This window comes from Rhinolophus sinicus, chromosome 18, assembly GCF_057876585.1.
Source record: "Rhinolophus sinicus isolate RSI-liver-muscle chromosome 18, RSI-T2T, whole genome shotgun sequence".
NCBI classification, from domain to species: Eukaryota; Metazoa; Chordata; class Mammalia; order Chiroptera; family Rhinolophidae; genus Rhinolophus; species Rhinolophus sinicus.
The window spans coordinates 52,292,889-52,314,617 of record NC_142518.1 but is presented as its reverse complement, the minus strand read 5'-3'; the positions used below and the strand labels follow the sequence as shown (position 1 = coordinate 52,314,617).

General features: G+C 34.0%; 1 protein-coding gene across 3 annotated transcripts in view; it reads right to left on the bottom strand.

Annotated features, from left to right (window-relative positions):
* Positions 1-21,729, bottom strand: part of DACH2 (dachshund family transcription factor 2) — a 678,262-nt gene that overhangs the window by 492,240 nt on the left and 164,293 nt on the right. For all 3 annotated transcript variants that reach the window (XM_074323712.2, XM_074323713.2, XM_074323711.1), the window contains exon 2: positions 12,547-12,585. In XM_074323712.2, coding sequence (XP_074179813.1) covers positions 12,547-12,585 — 39 coding nt within the window. The remainder of the gene's footprint in view (positions 1-12,546; positions 12,586-21,729) is intronic.

The window sequence follows — 21,729 nt, the reverse complement described above, 5'->3', positions numbered from 1 at the left end:
GTTGTGGGGTGTGTTTTTTCCATATATATAGCAACTTCAACTGTACATTTCTGCCTGCATTTTGTTGCATGAACTCCTAATTTCAAAAACAATTTATATATACCACAACTTCTTCATCCATTCATTTATCGAAGGACATTTTGGTTGTTCCCATGCCTTGGCCACAGTAAACAAAGCTGCAATGAACATTGGAGCACACGTGTCTTTATGTATAAATGTTTTCAGATTTTTTGGGTAGATACCCAGGAGAGGGATTGCTGGGTCATATGGCAATTCTATTTTTAATTTTTTGAGAAACCTCCACACTGCCTTCCATAATGGCTGCACCAGTCAGCATTCCCACCAACAGTGTATGAGGGTTCCTTTTTCTCCACCGCCTCTCCAACACTTGTTGCTATTTGTCTTGTTGATGATAGGCATTCTAACTGAGGTGAGGTGATATCTCATTGTGGTTTTTATTTGCATTTCTCTGATGATTAGTGATGTTGAGCATTTTTTCATATGTCTATTTGCCATTTGTATGTCCTCTTGGGAGAAATGTCTCTTCAACTCCTCTGCCCATTTTTCAATTGGGTTGTTTGTTTTTTTGTTGTTGAGTTGCATGAGTTCCTTGTATATTTTGGATATTAGCCCCTTATCGGAGGCACTGTTTGCAAAAATCTTCTCCCATTCAGTTGGTTGCCTCTTTTTTTTTTATTATTTATTGGGTCGACAATTGTTAGCAAAATTACATAGTTTTCAGGTGTACAATTCTGTATTACATCATCTATAAATCCCATTGTGTGTTCCCCACCCAGAGTCAGTTCTCCTTCCATCACCAGTTTTGTCGATGGTTTCTTTTGCTGTGCAGAAGCTTTTAAGTTTGATATAGTCCCATTCATATATTTTAGCTTTAACTTCCCTAGCCTTTGGAGTCAAATTCATAAAATGCTCTTTGAACCCAAGGTCCATAAGTTTAGTACCTATGTTTTCTTCTATGCAGTTTATTGTTTCAGGTTTTATGCTTAGGTCTTTGATCCATTTTGTGTTAATTTTGGTACACAGTGACAGATAGTTTCGTGGTTACCAGAGGGTAAGGGGGGAGGGATGGTAGATTAGGGTAAATGGGATCAAACATATGGTGATGGAAGAACTGACTCTGGGTGGTGAACTCACAATGGGATTTACAGATGATGTGATACAGAATTGTACACCTGAAATCTATGTAACTTTACTAACAATTGTCACCTCAATAAATTTAATTTAAAAAAAAGAAAAAATGAAAGCAATTTATGAAATGTCATAAGCTGCCACACGGCACTTGGAGAGAAATAGAAAATAATGTAAGCAATAGTAATATAGTTCAATGAATATTTATTGAACACTGAAGACTAACTATCAGGAAAATAGGCTACGTAATGTCTATAAAAGTGGTCAACAAAACAAAGGCATGGTCCCCCACCTACATGATACATTAAATCCAAAAAATCCTTACACATTTTTGCTCATGTTTGCTCTTCACAACAACCTTGTGAGATATATTCATTACGTCCATTTTATGGATGAAAAAACAGAGACTTGTAGATGTGAAGTGACTTGCTTGTGTCATAGAGCTAGTTGTTGGTACACTGAGGGATTAAACACAGGATTTCTGACTACAGATTTAGGGCTCGTACCAATGTAGCATCATTTACAAAAGTGTCCTAGTTCTCTAAACAAAAAGGTGCTTTTAATCAAAAAAGACTGAGAAATCTTGCATATTATATCTTCTCCTCTAGCTTCATAGAGCAAGTTTTAAAATTATAGGCTGAGACCTGTGGTAAACAAACATGTTTCCCAAACCTGTTCAACCCAACACCATCTTGAGGAGACACACACAAAAAAATGAATCCGCGGTGACTCAGGAACTGATGTTAAACTAGTGTATTGGATGTGGAGTAGAGGGTAGGCTGCAGATAGGATGTGTATATTGGAGAGTTGCACAGTACATTTCTAAATCTACGCATGAACATCAATGTGTGGGACTGTAGAAGACTGATGCTTTTTATTCTCTTTTCACTAGATATTATGAGTGAAATGGGCAGATGTGTGTGGTGAGAGAATGAGGCCAATGTGCATTATCAGGATGATGGAAAATTGAAGGTACCAACCAGAAAATGGAACTGAGAGAATTCCTCTGATCCTTTTTTTAGCCACCTCCAACACATGCTCAGGATTGAGAATATCTAATCTTCCCTTAATCAAAACTCCACCTAATGGCTGATTCTACGACTAGGGTAGAAAATACACCAGGTGAGACTGGAGCATCCTGCAGTGGTAAAAAGCAAGGAAGTGCTAATAAAAAAATCCATAATCATTGGGGCTTGTAAAAGATACACAGGGGCCAACTAAGAGTTCCTAACAGCTGTAAACTGGAAGTTTTTAAGCAATAAGATATTCGATTATGACCAAAGTATAAAATAAATACCTATGAGTCCATATCGAAATAAATACATAAATAAATAAATAAATAAATAAATAAATAAATAAATAACAAAGCTCCCATTCCAAATAATTTCTGTAGATACTCTGCCCTTAGAAGGTGAAGCATAACTCCCCACCACTTAACTGTGGGATGCATATAGTGACTTCCATCCAAAAACTTCCAAATAGTACAGTATAGATAGGGAGGGGAATAAAAGTAATTTCATAGAGGAGAAACCTGACAAAACTACATGTGCCAGGTGATTAAGGTCCACTTCAAGAATGATAAGTCATAATGATAGTATGTACCCTTTATATGATGTGGTGAAAATGGCACTTTACCTCTATGGTCTTCCTCTCAAAAACCTAATTTAACTATAATAAAAATTCCAGACAAACCCCAATTGAGGGGCATTCTACAAATACCTGACGTATACTCCTCAAAACTGTCAAGGTCATTCAAAACAAGAAAAGTCTAAGAAACTGTCACAGCCAAGAAGAACCTAAGGAGACATGATGACTAAATGTTAGGTGGTATCCAACATCCTGGAACAGAAAAAGCATATTAGGGAAAAACTGAGGAAGTCTGAATAAATCATAAACTTTAGTGAATAGTAGCGTGTGCATATTGGTTCATTAATTGCGACAAATTGATGCATTAATTGTAAGATGTTAACAGTAGGGAAACTGGATACAGGATACATAGGAAGTCTCTGTACTATTTTTGCAATTTTTCTGTAAATCTAAAGCTGTTCTAAAATAACTTTCTAAAAGAAAAAAAAAAAGAAAAAACACTGCCTCTAACCACCATTGTGCCAAGCCCAACTTCATTAAAAACTGCTTTATCCCTGCATGAATTGGAGTCCAATTTAGCTTCAAAGATCACAGTGATTTTTGAAAAGGAAGATCTGGACAAACATGAAATAAGGAAAGCACAATTTTTAATGCAACCCAAAAGTAAAATATATATATATACCATTTTTTAATGGTCTGCCTCAAACGAATGTCCCAAATCCCTTCATGCAATGTTCCAAATTCAGTGGGTGCTTTATTGCCAAATGTAAATCATGATTTAAAAATAAAACCACTATCTTCTTTCTACTTAATATGTTATATACATCAGTTTGTGATTTAATGGGTATTTGTAAAACTTTTTCAGTACAAAGAATATAAAAATTGCTTTTTGTTATTTAGGTTAATTTTATTAATATTTTAAAGCAGCATAACCACACAAATCTGTTAACCAACTATTTTATAGTAAAAATCTATTTGGCTAGAACTAACCATTTAAATTAAATATGTCCAAATCATTTTATCAAATAAAAATCAAAGAATATTTTTGTTTATATATTTAAAGAAAATATTGTCTAAAGGAAGAATATTTTGTAATGATAAATTAATTCAAAATGCTTTAAACTCTCCTAATTGCAACAGATCAAAGCATGGCTGCTGTTATTAACAGGCTTCAATATTTTATATGTTTTAACAGCTTTCACGTTACACATTTTTTAACGATCTGGAACACTGTATATATCAGATGATCTATCTAGCATTTTGTATCATACTGAATAATATATCATTTACATGAATCTATTAACTCAGCTACATATTTTTTACATCTCAGTTTTCTAATGGATTTATTTTAAAACAATGTTTAGGTTGTATAGCTGAACCTTTTTATACTTGCTCCCTTTTGAGCATTATAATTAGTAAAAAAATAAAAATTCCAAATGACAATCTAAAGTAACAGCAGATCTTTGGAGTCTTAATATATTTGGAGGAGAACCCTTTTAGCAAGTATATTCTTTGTACTGAAAATTTACTGTTATCAAAAACAGAAGCAAGACACATCTTTAGGGCACTTCACATGTATCTGCAGGACTTTAGAGTACGTTGCCATGGAACATAATTCCTTCAAGGACTACAAACCAAAGAACGGCCATTTTGGCATAATAGTCCCATTTCTTCACATTATTTTGTAGCATTCATCAAGATGTATTACAAACCCTACCAATTTGGGGACAATGCCTGTCTTTTCAAATGCATTCATACTGGGTCTTAGAATCAACTTCATTTTAGCAACTAATTAGTTACACTGACAAACTTTTAAGAATAGGGCTACACAATTTTAGAAAACGTCACCACTCTTTTTGTAAATTAATCATATGTTCCCATTGCACAATAATAGGTGGTTATCAGCCTTTCCTCTTCATCCTAGCTCAGTCATTTGGTTAAAACTACCTTGCATCCCCCAGAGAAATTCATGGTCTGTCACCCTACTCACTGGTATCTAGATATATGGCTATTTCAGCAGTCCCTTCATTTTCATATCACTAGGCAACTCTTCTATGTTTAAAAATAAAGGACAGACTTCACCTGAACATTCAGACAAGTATCCTACTACAAAAGTCTGCTTTCCTTCTATCATTCCACTTTTCTTTCATTTATATTAAAGAAACATACATCCCAAGACCTACTGCACTGCACCTTCACATTATTAAAAGTAACATGCAGAACATTATATTATTATGCTACACATTCATGGGACTATGCTAATTAAGTCTTCCTTCACTTTAGGTGAGGTGACACTTGCTTGACTATAAATCACTCCACCTAAAGTCTGTGCACACAACATTATCTTAGTCACTCTGCATTGTATTTCCAACTGTGAGCAAAATTACAAGGTCAGAGTAGACAAGAATGTAGGTAATCCCAAGGAAATATCATGTAAATGACTTGCACAAGGTTCAATCTGGGTTTTCATTAAGCAAAAGGGAATACTTCCTATACTAATATTCTAGTATTATTATCTAAATGCCATCCACTGCAAAGCACATGGGTATTCTTGAAGACAGTGGTAAAGACAAAAGTGGCGATGATTTTGATGTGTTGTGCATAAAAGATAATTGTTGTTTGCCAGGTCTTCATTAAGGCTAACAAAAGTGTTGGTACTCAATAAGGAGCAGTACATAGAAGAAGTGCAAATGGTTTTGTAAATAAATATCCACTAACATCTCAAATACGAATGATACTTTTTAGAAACTCAGATGATAAAAGGCAACACAACATACTTGTATCTCCTACTTTCCTGTTTTATAAATACTAAGCAACCATAATATTTATCTTTTAAAAGAGTAGAGTACTGATTTCCCAATAGTCTTGTTAGCCAAGGAGCGGTGTCTTCAAAACGCTCTGACCTACGGAAACTAACTTAAAGGCTTTGGGATATCTTGCATTTTAAGTGATTTATTTAGTGCTTATTGAAAAAGTTAGAAAATCTGATAAAATCTCCACAATAGATCAGTAGGATCTGGCCAAAAATAATCTATATAAACCTAGCACAAGTTCCTCTTCACTGAACGAGTAGAAGTGATACAGTAAGCAAAACAGTGGTTTTCAGAGTATGATTAAACTGTGAAACAGGGTGCCAATTAGCATAACTGGCAATGGAATTTTTTAAATATGTGTCTGACAGTCGGTTCACAGATCAAAGTGGGTGAAAACCCTCAAGAGCAACTTATATGGGATTCTCTAAGCTTATTGTCACATTTGGACAATGAGGCATACATATGTGAACTGTATTAATCTGGAGATAATCTAAACAAAGTGTGTGAACCACAATTTTCTTATAATATCTGATGTTGAAACTCTGCAGGAGGTCAGTTCACTTTCTAGAAATGCCACCGTCAAAAAGTTTTCCCAGGACTACTTATAGAAAGAGAGGCTCCTAAAAATGTCTTCATCACAAGAGATTAACTGATTTCTATCTTGCCAGAATTGTCATCTTCCATAAGTAGAAGCTTCATTAAAAACATAAGTATGTTCAATGTCCTCATAGATAAACAGTTTTCTTTTTTTAAGACATTAAAATTAATAGATACTCTATGCTAGAGATAGGATATACTTGTGTGTGCGAGTGTATGTGAGTGTGTTTGTGTGATATATTTGCAATCTCTGGAGTACAAATAAAATCAGTTTCAACCAAATCCCTATTATACTTTGATCTCTTACAATATTAGACAGATTCCTAACTGATTGTTCTCTCCAGTACATATACGATCTAAAAACCCTGCAAGCTCTTCTTTGTTAAACGTCAGGGTAGAGATCCAGATCTTTTTAATCAAAAGTCTCTGCAAACACAAAATCCAATTACTTAACCCCATTATCCAAAAAGAAATACAGAATAGTCAACCTCTTCTTTAAGTAGCTCTACGCAGCATCACAAAGGCATTACTAAAATCAAATCTTAAGTGAGCTGAAAATACTATTCTCTTCTCTGAGTCTGAAATGTGCATAAAAAGATCTTGAAAAGGAACACAAAGCCACAACAAACAGTGGTCAAATTTTCATTGTATTTCAGCATTTGTAATGTGATGCTTCACAGTGGGAAACAGTGAAGATGAATTCAAGATGGCATCTTGCCACTGTCTGTCTAGTCTTTATAATGCTGAGATCCTGCTCCCCTCTTCTACTCCCTTTTCCACCCTTAATTGTCTTTAAATTAAGAGAAATGCAACGATAAATAGGAAAACTGATGATCTCAACTAAGCCAGAGGGTGTTACAAGTTTTCACAGATCGATAAAATTCAATTTTGTCTTTATGTTTTATGCACAATAAGTAAATTATAGATTAAAAAAAGGGGAGATACGTATCATAGATTGAAGGTTATAGTATATCTCTAAGAGATTGCTTAGTCTGATATCTTAATTTTACAGATGCAGCAACTGAGGTCCCAAGCTATAGAGTTATTTGCGGGGTTGTTTTAAGTCCATGGACTTCTGGCTCTTTTTTTAGAGCTCTTCCTGCCATATTATCTCATCGAATGAGGCTTTATGGGAAAATGCCTGTAAACCTGGAAAATACAAATTTTAAGCAGTATCATTAGCTTATTTGAACTACATGTTTTAAAATGAAGAAAAATGACACAAATAGTATCAGTTAACATTGTTATGTGAATTAAGTGACAAGAATCAATGTCTCGGCTGTATAATCATGAAAGAAAATCACTAAAAAGAATTATTTTTTCTTGAAAGGAACTGTCTGTTAAAAACATCTGCTACACTGTCCACAATATGGGGAAATAGGAACTCTCGTATAATGCTAGTAGAAGTGTAAATCAGAACAGCTTTAGAGAGCAATTTGGTAATAACTACTAGGGTTGAAGATGTACATAGTCCACAGTTCAACAATTTCACTTCTAGGTTTATAGCCCAGAGAAATTCTCCTACATGGGCACAAGAAAATGTGATGTCTATTACAGCACTGTTTGTAACAATAAAACAGTGTAAATAACCTAAATGTCTATCGATATAGTAAAGAATAATCAAACTGTAATATACTCACACAATGAAATAGTAGAGTAGACTATACTATTCAAAAAATAAATGAACTAGATCTACATGTATCAACCTGGATAAATCTCAAAAACATAGTATGAAAATGATTACAAAAAGATAGTATAGTTTCAAACCATTTAGGTACACTTTAAAACACAAAAATTAATACTACATATTAACACATATAATTTAAAAAAAACAGCAACGATACACACCAATCTTAAGAGGGAGGTTACCTCTATTGAAGGGTGGAGTAGAAAGGAAATTAGTGTTACTCATATCATTAATGCTTTATAGATACATCTTTTTTTTTTTAATTGAGTCATGAATCAAATGCAGCACAACGTAGCTCTGGTTATTGGCCCACAGATGTCTTTCATTATTTCCTGCTCTTTCTATTTGAACTATTTTATAATTAATGTTGCTAATTTATTACACAATAGAAATGATGCTACCAAATTGATTTTAAAATAGAAATGTCATTTTTTCAAAAAGCCAGAAAATATATATATTTAATATATACACTATATATTAAATATACACACTATATAATAGATACACTATATATAGATTTAATATATACATATATTTATAGTATTATTATATATATATATATATATATATATATATATATATATATATATATTATTGTGTGTGTGTGTGTGTGTGTGTGTGTGTGTGTGATTAGTATGACCCCAATTGTCGGGTTATAAATTGATCCAAAGTATATGAGCTTTGAGATAAGACTACCTTGATTCAAATGCTGGTTTTGGTATCTATAGGATGTATGGCATTACGTAAGTCACTTAACCTTCTCTGTGCCTCAGTATCATCATTTGTAAAACAAGAATTACAATAACAGCACCTATCTTGTATGGTTGTTATGAGGATTAAATGAACATACGTGGAAAATCAGCTGTGATATCATGTTGGAAAAATGTTTGATATTATTATGTTCTGACAACAAAAAAGTACTAGTTGTTCATCAAATTTTATCCAGAAATTTTTAAAAATATATTATCTATTGGGGTGACATTGGTTAATAAAATTATACAGGTTTCAAGTGAACAATTCTATAATACATCATCAATATATCACATTGTGTGCTCACCACCCAGAGTCAGTTCTCCTTCCATCACCATATATATTTGACCCCCTTTACTCTCTTCTACTTTATTTATATGCCTATGCTGGCTGAATGCATCAAATACTTATTCATTTCTTAAATTCTCTACTTTGAGAACTTACCAATTAACTAAGAATCTCCAGTTGTCAGAGTTTTAGGGAAAGGTTTAACTTATCAGTACATTTAAACATAGTTCATCCCAACACACAACAGATTACTTGTGGTCAAAACTATCTGACAATCTAGAAAGGGCAGCACTGTCTACCCAAATTATATTTAAGTACACATCAGCTGTTTTGCACATTGTCATATGTGTTGACCAGTTGTTTAACATCTCATCTTTCATGTGTCTATGTTAAATCTGCCACTAGAATAATTTGTCAACAAATGAGGGACTTTTTTAATCAGCTTAGGAACTGTGATTGTGCATTCTTTTCTTTCTCTTTCTTCCTCACTTTTTTTTAAGTCCTCTGATAAGTTTCTCATCAGAAATGACAATGTTAACTTACCATCCTAAGTAAGGATTTATGGTGCAGATCATACGGGTCGTTAAAGCAAGTTTAGCAGTGGGGTGTTTTTCTTTTCTTCTCTCCCCTCCCCTCCCCTCCCCTCCCCTCCCCTCCCCTCCCCTCCCCTCCCCTCCCCTCCCCTCCCCTCCCCTCCCCTCCCCTCCCCTTCACTTTCCTTTTCTTTTCTTTTCTTTTCTTTTCTCCTGGAGAGATTGGAATTTAATTGTTTCCTTTCTAGACAAATATGCTTCTGGATTGTCAATGATAAAAGGGGCATACAGATGACAAAAGCATTGTAGCACAGTGGGATTATGTGCTAAGGTCTAGGGCAGGACAGGCAAACAAGCAAAGTCTCAGATCAATCAAACAGTTACCTCTTAATAAAATCTCAGATGACCAACTTTTGTTTTATCTTTGTCAATGTCTATCAAAAGTTCAAATGAAGTTTTGTTGTGTTAACTACTTACAATTCTCTTATTTCTGATTTTATCCATTTGTAAAAATAAAGGACTTTCACTAGATAAAATTGGGAAAGTGTTTAAAGGCAAGCCAATTTAAAATAAAATAGTATATGCTATGTACATGATTTTCTTCCTATTAAAGCACCACTAATTGGGCTTTAAGTAGAAGTGTTATGATGGAAGAACTGACTCTGGGTGGTGAACACACACTGCAATATATAGACAATGTGTTATAGAAATGTACACTTGAAACCTATGTAATTGTACTAACCAATATCACCCCAATAAATTTCATAAAAATTAAAAAAATATGTAGAAGGCCTTAATTATGTTATGTGACCGAACCTATACTTAAATATTCTCTTTTGGACATGGCAGTAATGATCTTTCATACTGTGTTTCATTGATAAATATGAAAGCAAAAAATTCACAATTTTACCTTAATTTTCAAACCACATTAAGGGAAAATGATCTCGGCTATTTCCATACAGTAAGGGAAAAACAATCACAAACTGTAAACCACTATTTTGAGTATCAGGAGAATTATTTACAAGCACTTTACTTATAATTTATTTATTTGCATGAATTTTCCATCATCAAGACCTCCGGGTGCATTTATAACATTTTTTTTAATTGCAGTATCTAGAGTAGTTACAAATTTAAAGCAGAAGTCGCAAACTGACAGCCCAAGGGCTAGATTCAGACCACAGATGGGATGGGTTTTGTTTTGCCTGCATAGGGTTGCTGCTCTTTGTTTTTCATTGGGTTTGTTACCAACATTTAAGAATTAGGTGAATTTCACTTAAAAATCTGGCTTCCTGGTTTCTCTTAAAGAGTCAGATCATAGCAACACTGGGTCTGCATTCCCACATGGTAGCAATCATCTGAGCTGAGTAATAGCTGCCACCTTTAGAAAGAATATATACTCTCTAGATCACCATAGTCCCCACCATGCCCTTTCACTTATGGTCTTTCATTTATGATACAAGCCTTGCCTCAGTAGGCATTAGAGTTTGCGACTCTCCTGTTTCTCTGTAGTTTCTGGGAATGAATCGGTATATATACTTTCAAAAACATTTCATGGTTTTTGTAAGATTACAGATTACAGTAAATGTAAAAACTTATCACATGTATAAATATATAATGTGTGTTATGATTAATCTAGAAATAAATATATACAGTTATAATTTATTACTATGCTTAGTTTAAAGAGAAAAGTTGGCATTAATTGCATGTCATTTCACTAGGAAAATAAAAATAAAAGGAAAGTCAATTTCAGTGCCTGAATTCAATTGCATTCAGATAAAATCAGAAACACTTGCTTTCAATATCCCAAACCTAAACTCAAAACTCAATCCATTTAAAGTTTTTCAGTTAAAATCATTCATTAATGAAATCTAGTGGGTTCCAGTCTCCCCAACATTGAAGTCACAGTCTAACAAAAAAGTTTGGCACTTAAGGAGGCACATCCACTGTTTCAGGTCACTTGGGTATTATTTAGTGTGCATAATATTTAGACTAATATTTAATATAGAAAATATCCGAAATATAAGAAATACCACCATAGTGATTTTCATTTTCTATGTTGAAAAGCCAGGATAAATCATATAGTGTGGTCTCCTTCTCCCCTACAACCCTGTAACATTTTTCTTGTAGAAAAATATGGATAAACCATGCATCAAGGGCAGCCCTGAAGGAAGGGGGAAAAGTCACCAAAGGGTGATTTAACCTGAGTACAGTGTGTGGAATAGAAGTGGGACCACTATAGCCAGGCACTATCAAAACATACTTTAATATCATGGGTTGCTCTCTTTCTCCCTTGCCTCTCTCTGAGTCACTGCGCACTTCCCCCCCCCCCATTACAACCTAAATGTTATAAGCTCTGAAACAATATGGTATCTCTGATTGCAATTTAACTGAAATTGTCATAGATATTTTAAGAAGTTTCAAGCTTCTTAGACTTCCAAATATTTAAAAACTGTATTTTCAGGAGAAAAATTATTTAAAATATTTTAGAACTACTAGCATGCCTACAAAATACATTTATGCCTAGTGCTTAGAACAACTCCAAAAGATTAGAAGACCTGTAGTTGTTTTTGTTTTTGCTTTTTTCCATTATTGCTGTAGCACACTTAATAACCTGTGCTGCCCTGCAAAAGTGAATGTACCTTCCTAAGCATTTCAGAGCCATGGGGTGGGTGAATTACTTTCCCATTATTTTACTTAGGTGTCAAGGGTTTTATGTCAGTGACCCTCTCTCAACCCCCATCAACTTTGCAGCCTTTCTCTAGCTTCTGCATTAGTTCCCAGGGAAGGAGTTGCTCCCTGTGGCTGGAAGTCATCTCCCCACTGCGTGGTCCTGGGATCCACTCCCAGATAATAGATATAAATGGTCCCTAACTGGCAATAGTGAAACTGTGGCGACCCCAATTAACTAGAACCGTCAAATGGAGAGACAGGTTCTAATTAGCTATTTGGATTTCATTTTTTTATTATTATTAACTAACAATTAAGCAAGATTCAACATTTGCTGCTGAAATTTTTAAATGGCTCTATTTTCCTACCTTAGAAGTATAGTACGGGGAACAAAATTACTGAAGTAGGGCTGAATCTGTACAGGCTCCAGGACATTCCCAGGAAGTTGATTTTTAAAAAATAAATACATAAATACCTGTTAACAGCTTGTTTTCTTGTCATTTGCCTCTTCCTTCTAAAAGGAGAGTATAGCAAAAAATAAATAAATAAAACTGGTTAATTGAGAGTTCTGGTTAGTTAGCTTCCAGTTAATCAAGGCTTTATATTTCACAAAAAATCTTCTTAAATTCTGAAGAAATTTTAGATAGTACACAAAATGAAACACCAGCAGGGAAGAGCACGAGGAAGGTCGGAAAGCCTGCATTGCTATTAGATAGTGTCTTTAATATATGAATAATGTTATTATATTTCTGGTCTAATCCCACACTCAGTAAAGAATAATGTGAAATGTCATGTGGTTTAGGGCTTTTCTATATATGAAGGCAAGGAAATAAGGTTATAGATTTCTCTTGAAGAAAAAGGCCTCGGGTCGTAACAACTCCCAAAAAGATTCAGCAATATTGTGTCTTTTCCCTTTCGCTCAAGAGCCTTTCTTCCCATCCCATTGGGTATTCCAATACTTTTTAGGGGGGAAAAATCCCCTTCCAGTTTTTTTTTCACATTTTTATGTGGCCAACAAGATGATAAAAGTAAGCCAATATCAATGTTACGTTTATATTTCTTAAACATGGAGCCATTAATCACACAGCTCACTCTATACTTATTTTTGGAGCAATACTAAACTATCTTACATCTTCCCCCAAAGGGTTACACATGCACACCCACAGGCACGTGCACACTCACACGCACATACACAGTCATATACACATCCACACAAAATAAGCATATACCAAAAGAAATCAATAAAAAAACACATAATTAGCTTAGTTAACAAAACAACCATTCTTTCCAGTAGTATAATATTTCCCAGTGTTCCTAAACCCTTTAATGAAGAACAATGAAATCTAAAATTCCATGCTAAAAAAAAAAGGCTATAAAAACTGTAATTTGGCTCTTTTGAACTTAATGCACTTCTTATTAGTACAGAAACAGGAACCTCCCTATAATGCCCACTACAAATATATGTATATATATATATATATATATATATATATATATATATATATATATATATATATACCGGAGGTGCCAAAAGATGTACACAAGTGGACACTTTGGTGAACGTTGCTCAAGTAGTAGTTCACTGTAATCACAAGTGTCTGTACACTGATGGTAACCACTTTGAGCACCTCTTGTAATTGCAAAAGTCAAACATGACTTGTATTCATCTTTTGTTATCGGCATATATTAAGTATTACTATTTTCATACAGTTTTCCTTTCTTAAAATGTGTATACATTTTTGGCACCCTCAGTATATTTAGTTCATCACCCCTTTATAATTTTTCTTCTAATTGCCTTTTTGTTAATAATCTCCTTTCAGGTTTTTTGTTTGTTTTTTTTTGAAAAGTAACTACTTCCCTGCTTAAAGGTCTGTAGAAAGATTTCTAAATAGACTACAAATGGAAACATATATTTGGGGTTGCTGGAGAAAGGAGGTGGGAGTGAAAGAAGGTGAGCCATTTTTTTTCACCTACTTTTGTGTTCTGTCACTTGACTGACAGAACTATTTGATCTTGCTTTATAGTTCACACACCCAACCTGTTTTGAAATGACACTTTCTTAAAGTAGAATATACTCATACATACCAAGTGAATGCTAATGCGTACTTTCTTAATCCAATAAGCTATATACCAGTGGATTTGAGGATTTTTTTTCCTTTTATCAATACCAAAGACGCCCCTCTTTTTTCACTTAAAACCTTTCCAAACTCGGCAGAACATTTTTGGCTGTCAATACATATACATAGATAGATACAGATACTGATACAGATACATAGATATAGATATATAATTATACTAAGTTCAAACAAAAAGAAATGATTTAAATCTTCTATGATCTGAGTTAGCTTCATAGATTATTTAAGCTTAAACTTTAAAATTACCAACTACTAAGACATTCGTGTTAGTATTATCCAATAAATATGTTTCGGTAAATTAAGTGTCCTTTTACTAAGGATTTAAAACTTTATAAAAAGTTTGCCTTCACTTTTGAAATACGAAATAAAATGTGACTTCTACACTTCTGAATTTGTTCCTTCTGTGATGTCAACTAATTTATTGTAGATTCCCTTGTATTTTGTAAAATAATCCACATTTTGGACAATTTTTACTGAACAAGCAGATCCTATAAATCACCTAATTCCAGAACAGCCCTCTCATATGGGTTTCCTGGAATAGGCCTAGAATGTTTCATATCCTCTCTAATTTCCTTTGTCCCTTGAAGTTACATTTTGCTGCCTCCTCTACTTCTTAGTCTGGCTATGAAATTAAAACCGTGAACCACGGGCCTAAAATTCACTAAAACTTATCTTTGTGGCTGAAATAATATATATATATATATATAATGTGTATATATATATATACACATTATATATATATATATATATATATATATATATATATATTATGTGTATATATATATATATATATATATATATATATAAATTACACTGATGGTAACCACTTTGAGCACCTCTTATAATTGCAGAAGTCAAATGTGAGTTGTATTCATCTTTTGTTATCGGTATACATTGAGTATTACAATTTTAATGCAGGTTTTTCCTTTCTTAAAATGTGTATACATTTTCTGGAGAGAGATATATATATATACACACACATTTTTAAAAAGCCACCAACAAAATGGGCTTACGCATATTCAAGAACACTGGGCAAATACGATACTCAATATAACACCACCACCAACCGAGGTCCTACAACATATCGTGGTAAAAAGTTAGGGTCTCTACTAAGCTCACCAGCTCCAATTATCATCATTGCTGCCCTGCTTTAGGACACTGATTATCCTTATTTTAGTGAGACCCTTCCCTAATATACAAGTTATAACTAGCAGGTGATTCTGCTCTGGCTGAGAGCCAAGGACAGAATAATTAAAAGCAGTCTCTATTTTGAATATATCAAGATCATTTTTACCCTGTATTACTGATAAATAAATTTTCATACTTTGATTCTTCCAACGTGTAGTGTGTGAATACAATGCCACCTAGTTAATGGTAATGGTTGCTACCCAGCATTCCCTTTTCTGATTGGAGTCAGGTTAGTAAAAGAATGAGATGTGGAATTCTTACTTTTGAAACCTAAATTTAGACCATAAAATCACATTTAACAAAAGAGAAACAGCATACAAAACACACAAGAGCCAACAAAATATCACAAAGTAAGGAGTCCAGTTAAAAACTCACAGACTCATTGGATTTAAGTATTTTAGTCCTTTTGTAGATAAACTGAAAATTCTCTATCAAATATCACATAGTAAGTCCTACCTCTGATGTGAAGGTAAGTAAATAGAGTGCTACTTTCATTAATTCTTCACACAGGGGAAATTACTTTAAAAAGTGCATTTTAAAGTTACAGTAAACCTTTGAAGTGATCTATGCCAATGGATTTCAAACTGGACTCTAAAAGAACTTCAGTCAAGTGCTGGTGGGTGGTAGAAGGAAAGACAAGAGGGAGCCATTCCTTTTCATTCCTTTAATTAGTAAAGTTCCTCCTTTTCCTATGTGATGTATTGGGTGTCTGAACTGCTCTAGTTTACTACCCGCCAACACGACCATTTATCAGATAAGAAAATTAGCCCCTGAGATGTTCAATTATTTGACCAAGGTTACATAGGAAGTTAGTGTCAGAAATCTCCTGACTCTTAATTTACATTACTGCTCCTGAAATTGCCACCCTGCTTCCTCTACTGTATATTAGGGGACGAGTTTTTGAACTCACCCCTAAAGACTGTCATCTCTTTTTTAATCCTTATGGAAACGTAATAAGGTCAATAGACATGTTACACATTTAGATAGCAGAAAAGACAAGATCAGATCCATGGCTCCCTTGATCTCTAGGCCAGTGCTCTTTCCACACCACACTGCTTTTATTTTCTTTTTAATTTTTTATTAAAGCATAGTTGGCATAAAATATTGTATTAGTTTCAGGTGCACTATATAGTGATTTGACATTTATATACCTTACAATGTGATCTTTTAAAGCAGAGCCTGCAAACTGGCAAAGAAGGCCTGCCAAATATATTTTGCTTGGTCCGCCCAGAGCTTTGAAAATCTGAAAATTTTACATAAAATCTGAACTTCTAGTAGCTTCTCTAAGAAGAAGAAGGAGGAGGAGGAGGAGGAGGAAAAGGAGGACGAGGAGGAGGAGGAGGAGAAGAAGAATAGGAAGAGGAGGAGGAGGAGGAGGAGGACCAGGATCTGGCACTGGTCCCACATACTTACTGACTCAGCACAACTAGATGAAGTAGAGAAGCAATATCCACCCACAGACAGAGCACACACTTTTCTGTCCCCTACAGGCCCGATAATCTCCTATGATCCTACACCTGGCCCTCTAAATGAATTTATGTTATGTCCCTGGTTCCAGTAGGAATTTGAGTTTTATGGCCAGTATTTTAACGTTTGTGGGTATAATTTACTCAAACATTAGTCAATTTCCCCAAAGAAAATGTAAGACATCTGGAAACTTCCATAAGAGCGCAGTTATTGATTGAGAGTGCACTAAAAGTGCTAGATTGTTTATCTACCTGGAAAGTCATACGCACTTTCTTTAATGAGGAAAGCAAAGCCTTTGACCCTTGAAGTAGATACCATTTTAGTATTTTTTCACATACAGAAAAGCACCTAAAGCAAACCATGTTAGGTGAAAATAGACTCAATAAAAAAATAAACTGTTATTATACTCCGAGAAAGAATGTCATTCAATCAGAGTAGTAGCCATAAATTTAAAATTCCAAAAGATCAATAAAATGTTCCCCATGCTTTAGATCTACGTATATATTGTGAAATGACTGTACACTTTAAACATATATATAATTTTTATTTGTCAATTATACCTCAATAAAGGTGGGAAAAAAATGTTTCCTATGCTTTGAAATGGGAGTCAACTGTTAACCTGGCATATACTGCCATATTTCGGGGAATACTAAATTAGGTTTAAGTTGTTCTTTACACAGACAAGATCTTTTAGTCCCATAATTTGTATTTCTGGCCTAATAAAATAAACAAAATGTTGATTTGGGAACAAATGTAATAAATACGTAGGATGTAAATCAAGCAATGTCCTGCCCCTCCCCCCCAAGTTTACCTATAGAGGAGAAATGGCCAGTACACAGCTGTTACTAAAACTTTTATGTTCTCTTTGGAGACTTGATCAAATCGTGTTAACTGTTGCATTTCCACTATTGGAGTAAAATTTTAGGGAACTTTCCTTACTACTAGCAAATAACTTTATTCATTTTATGTCAACTCTCACTCCATAGCAGCTGTTATAAAGCTATTTAATCTCATTAGGAATTCTGGAATTTATTTGACAAGCCTGTGTGTTAAAAGAAAAATGAACTGAAATATCTTTCATTGTAAAAATAAAGGCCAGGATATTTTAGGCCTATTTAAGTTTCCAGAGGGCATCCAAACAATCGATCACTTAAATCTCCAAAAGCATGATCTTCTGATTCAAGGCCCAAACAATTAAAACTGTTATTTTTCTCCTTTCAGAAATGTATTTTTCCTAGAGTTATTTGGAAATAACAAAAAAATTTGGTCATAATAAATATCTACTTCTTCTGAAAGACTTTGGTGCATAAGCTTGATTCTCAGGGACATTTAAGTCAGAGTCTTGAGAAAAAAGAAAAGGAAAATTGAATATGGCATGGGGTGATAGTAAAGGTAAATGAGCCTATGGTATTTTTTTAAACTTGTTTGTAGAAGAGGAATTTCAGGAGATATATAGATACCCCTATAGATATAGATATATCTATATAGATACCTGTGGGAGGCTTTCAATATAACTTAAAGAATGAAAACCTCTACACCAATTGTCTCCGACAGATGATGCTGTATACAAACAGTACTTTGTCAATCCAATCTGAGGGGGCTCAGTAGGTTCGATGCTACTTCTCATATGTCCTACAATAACAAATAATCTCAAAGATAAGATTATGGTTTAGAGTACCAAATGTATTTTTCAAGGCAATGATCATAAAAAAATTAGAATAACTTGTTCTTCTCAAAATTATCTCAGTCTGTGCAATATGAGTGTATGTCCCATCAAGGATGAGGCAAATTAAATACCATTAGTGGTATTTATGCATCATAAATAGTTTTTTTCAGTAATATTATTTCACATATTCAAACTCAGTAAGTATCAGGCATATAAATAAGCTCTGATCATTAGATAACCTACCTGAAATCATTTATATTTTATAAAGCTTTAAATATTAAAATCCCTCAGAACCTTCATAAAATTTAAATCACTTAATGCTATGGGCATCTTTGTCCACAATATTTCTGTTGAAAATGTTTCTCCTACAGGCTTTCTATCCATGTTTGTAAGTTTGGCCAGAGACCCATGAGTTACCCTTTGAATCTTATCCATTGATCTGTATGGGAGGGGTATAGCCAGCCTTTTGTAAGGGATTTTTCTAAACACTGTTACCCTAGTCATATTTCAATTCTAACTGTTACATTAATTGTATTTCAAGTATTTCCATTGATGATTATGTCTTGTTATTGTATGTTCAGAATGACTCACAGAAAACACTAAGGAAATTCTCCAGATCAAATAAAACATTGATGGTAGATATACATTAAAGCCCTTGAGACACTGGACATAATCACTGCTTTATCAGCTTTTAGTTAGTGTTGGGTTTGATGGTTTGATATTCCAGTTAAGCGAGAGTAAATTGGCCTACTTCCTAAATAGTATGTTGCCTGTGTAGAGAGCTTAGTGGCAGTCTCCAATTCTGAATTGCTGATTAAAACATTGTTTCCTTCATAACATTTATAACAATGTGAGAATATTTTATCTATTTACTTTTTTTAGACCTATCTTCTCTATGAAAAAGCAGAGAACCATGTGATTTCACTGATATGTGGTATATAAACCAAAAACAACAAAAGAACAAGACAAACAAATGAGAAACAGAAACTCATAGACACAGACAATAGTTTAGTGGTTACCAGAGGGTAAGGGGGGTGGGGGGTGGGGGGTGGGAGATGAGGGTAAGGGGGATCAAATATATGGTGATAGAAGGACAACTGACTCTGGGTGATGAACACACAATGGGATTTATAGATGATGTAATACAGAATTGTGCACCTGAAATCTATGTAATTTTACTAACAATCGTCACCCCAATAAATTTTTAAAAAAAGAAAAAAGAAAATGCAATCTCCATGAAAGAATGGGTTTAGGTTTCTTGTTCACTGATTCACTCCAAAACATAACAGAGATGCTGGCACAGAGTAGGAGCTCAGTAAATATTTGTCAAATGAACTGAATGTTGACTGTGTGAAGGGGCTCTTTACTCTTATTCGTATTCATCACTGTAGAGTCTTCAAGCTCACTTTCATATAACATATTTTAAAAACCCATTTCTGCTATGCAGCACTGATTTGCATCATTGGTGATGATAATTTATATAAGGGCAGTCATGGTGCTTTACAATCTGAGTAGACTTTCACTGAGTAGCTAAAGTTGATTAGAAACATCATGAGCCCAAACTTAGTTGATGGCATCAAATATACTGAATTGCTCATGGGTGAAAATGTAGATTCATTATAAAGTTATTCATGGAGAGAATGAATATTCTAAAATTTTTTTTAATTTTACGTTAACTTTTTCTAACATTTGGCTTATTTATTTAGTGAAGCTTAAATTACATGAGTAACACAGACAGTTCTGTAAGCAGAACTCAGCTAAGCTGTTTCTAAGAAAATGAGTTCATTTGCCAATTGATCATTGTGGTAATCCTATCTGGTTTAGTCTAGCTGCAGAGGAAGACAATCAAGCAGGGTCAGAGCAAAGGAATCCTAGCCTGGACACACTCTCAATGTATTACTAAGGGGCAGGAGTGAGAATGAAGAGGATTATTTATTTGAAAGTCTGTTAAATCCCTGATGTTCATCCCCTGACTTAATCCCTAACAAAGACCACTCTACTATCTTAAAATAAAATAAAATAAAATAAAATAAAATAAAATGCACGTTCTTCACCAATTAAGACATCAGAGGCAGATACTTAGAATTACAAATAATTACCTTTGAAACACTACATATAACTCATCTATATGTCCAAAATCTCATGTTAAATAATAACACCTCATTGTTCCATAGTTTTACAGTAAACAGAGCATTTTTTCTTTGTTAACTAATAAAGTACGACTATCCTACGTGCAAAAGTGGGTTTGAAATACTGTCCCACTTTTATATACGTAGAAACTGAGACTGAAGCATTTTCAAATCTGCTTCAGTGTTCTTCCACTTCTTGTTGTTTACAATATTTATCTGTCTAAATATGACTGAACTACCCTTTTCTCTTGAAACCTTTTTTCCTTGATCATCTTGTCACTTTTATGATACGTTAAAAACACACACACTTCTTTAAGAGTTAAAAATGAAGCTCTTCAAACATGTTATAATTGATGTTTAACAGTTCGTACACTGATCCCATAGAGGCTATATTTCCCTCCTTACCATATGATAGCAGCCTCTTAATTCAATATTTACACTATAAATACTGATCACCAGCTATGTACAAAGGCTCTTTGCAATGAGCTACAGAGAATACAAATATCTTCAAGCATGGTCCCTGATATCAGAATGTTACAATCTAAAAAGAGAGATAAATCATGGTCATATATTGTTACACTGAAAGGCTGTGAGTGATAAATTCCACACAATTTCCTGGCACAGAATAAGCACTCAAAAATATCTGGTAAATGAATGTTAAATGCATGGTGATAATAAACTAAGTGCTATACGAATTTAGAACAAGGAATCACTTTTACCTGGAGTGGTCAGTGAAGTCATTAAGGAAGAGATGATATTTGATTTGAGTCTTGAAGGATAGATAGGTTTTGAAGAACAAAGGAAGAGAACAATGCTCTAGGAAGTTGAAACTGACAGGACAGGCAGAATGAATTGTTACAAGACAGTATGGAGGTGAGACCAGGTAGGAAACTACTGCAGTGTTCTCTGATTCCTAAACTGCCAACTACCTACCAAAATACAGGGAGATTAAATTAAAATTATTCTGAGAAGTTAGTGGTTATTGCAGATTAGTTGCTACTCCTGAGACATACTCCTGAGACACTTCTCCTAATGTCTCTTGGTTTATAGTTATTGCAATGCCTGTCAGTGGT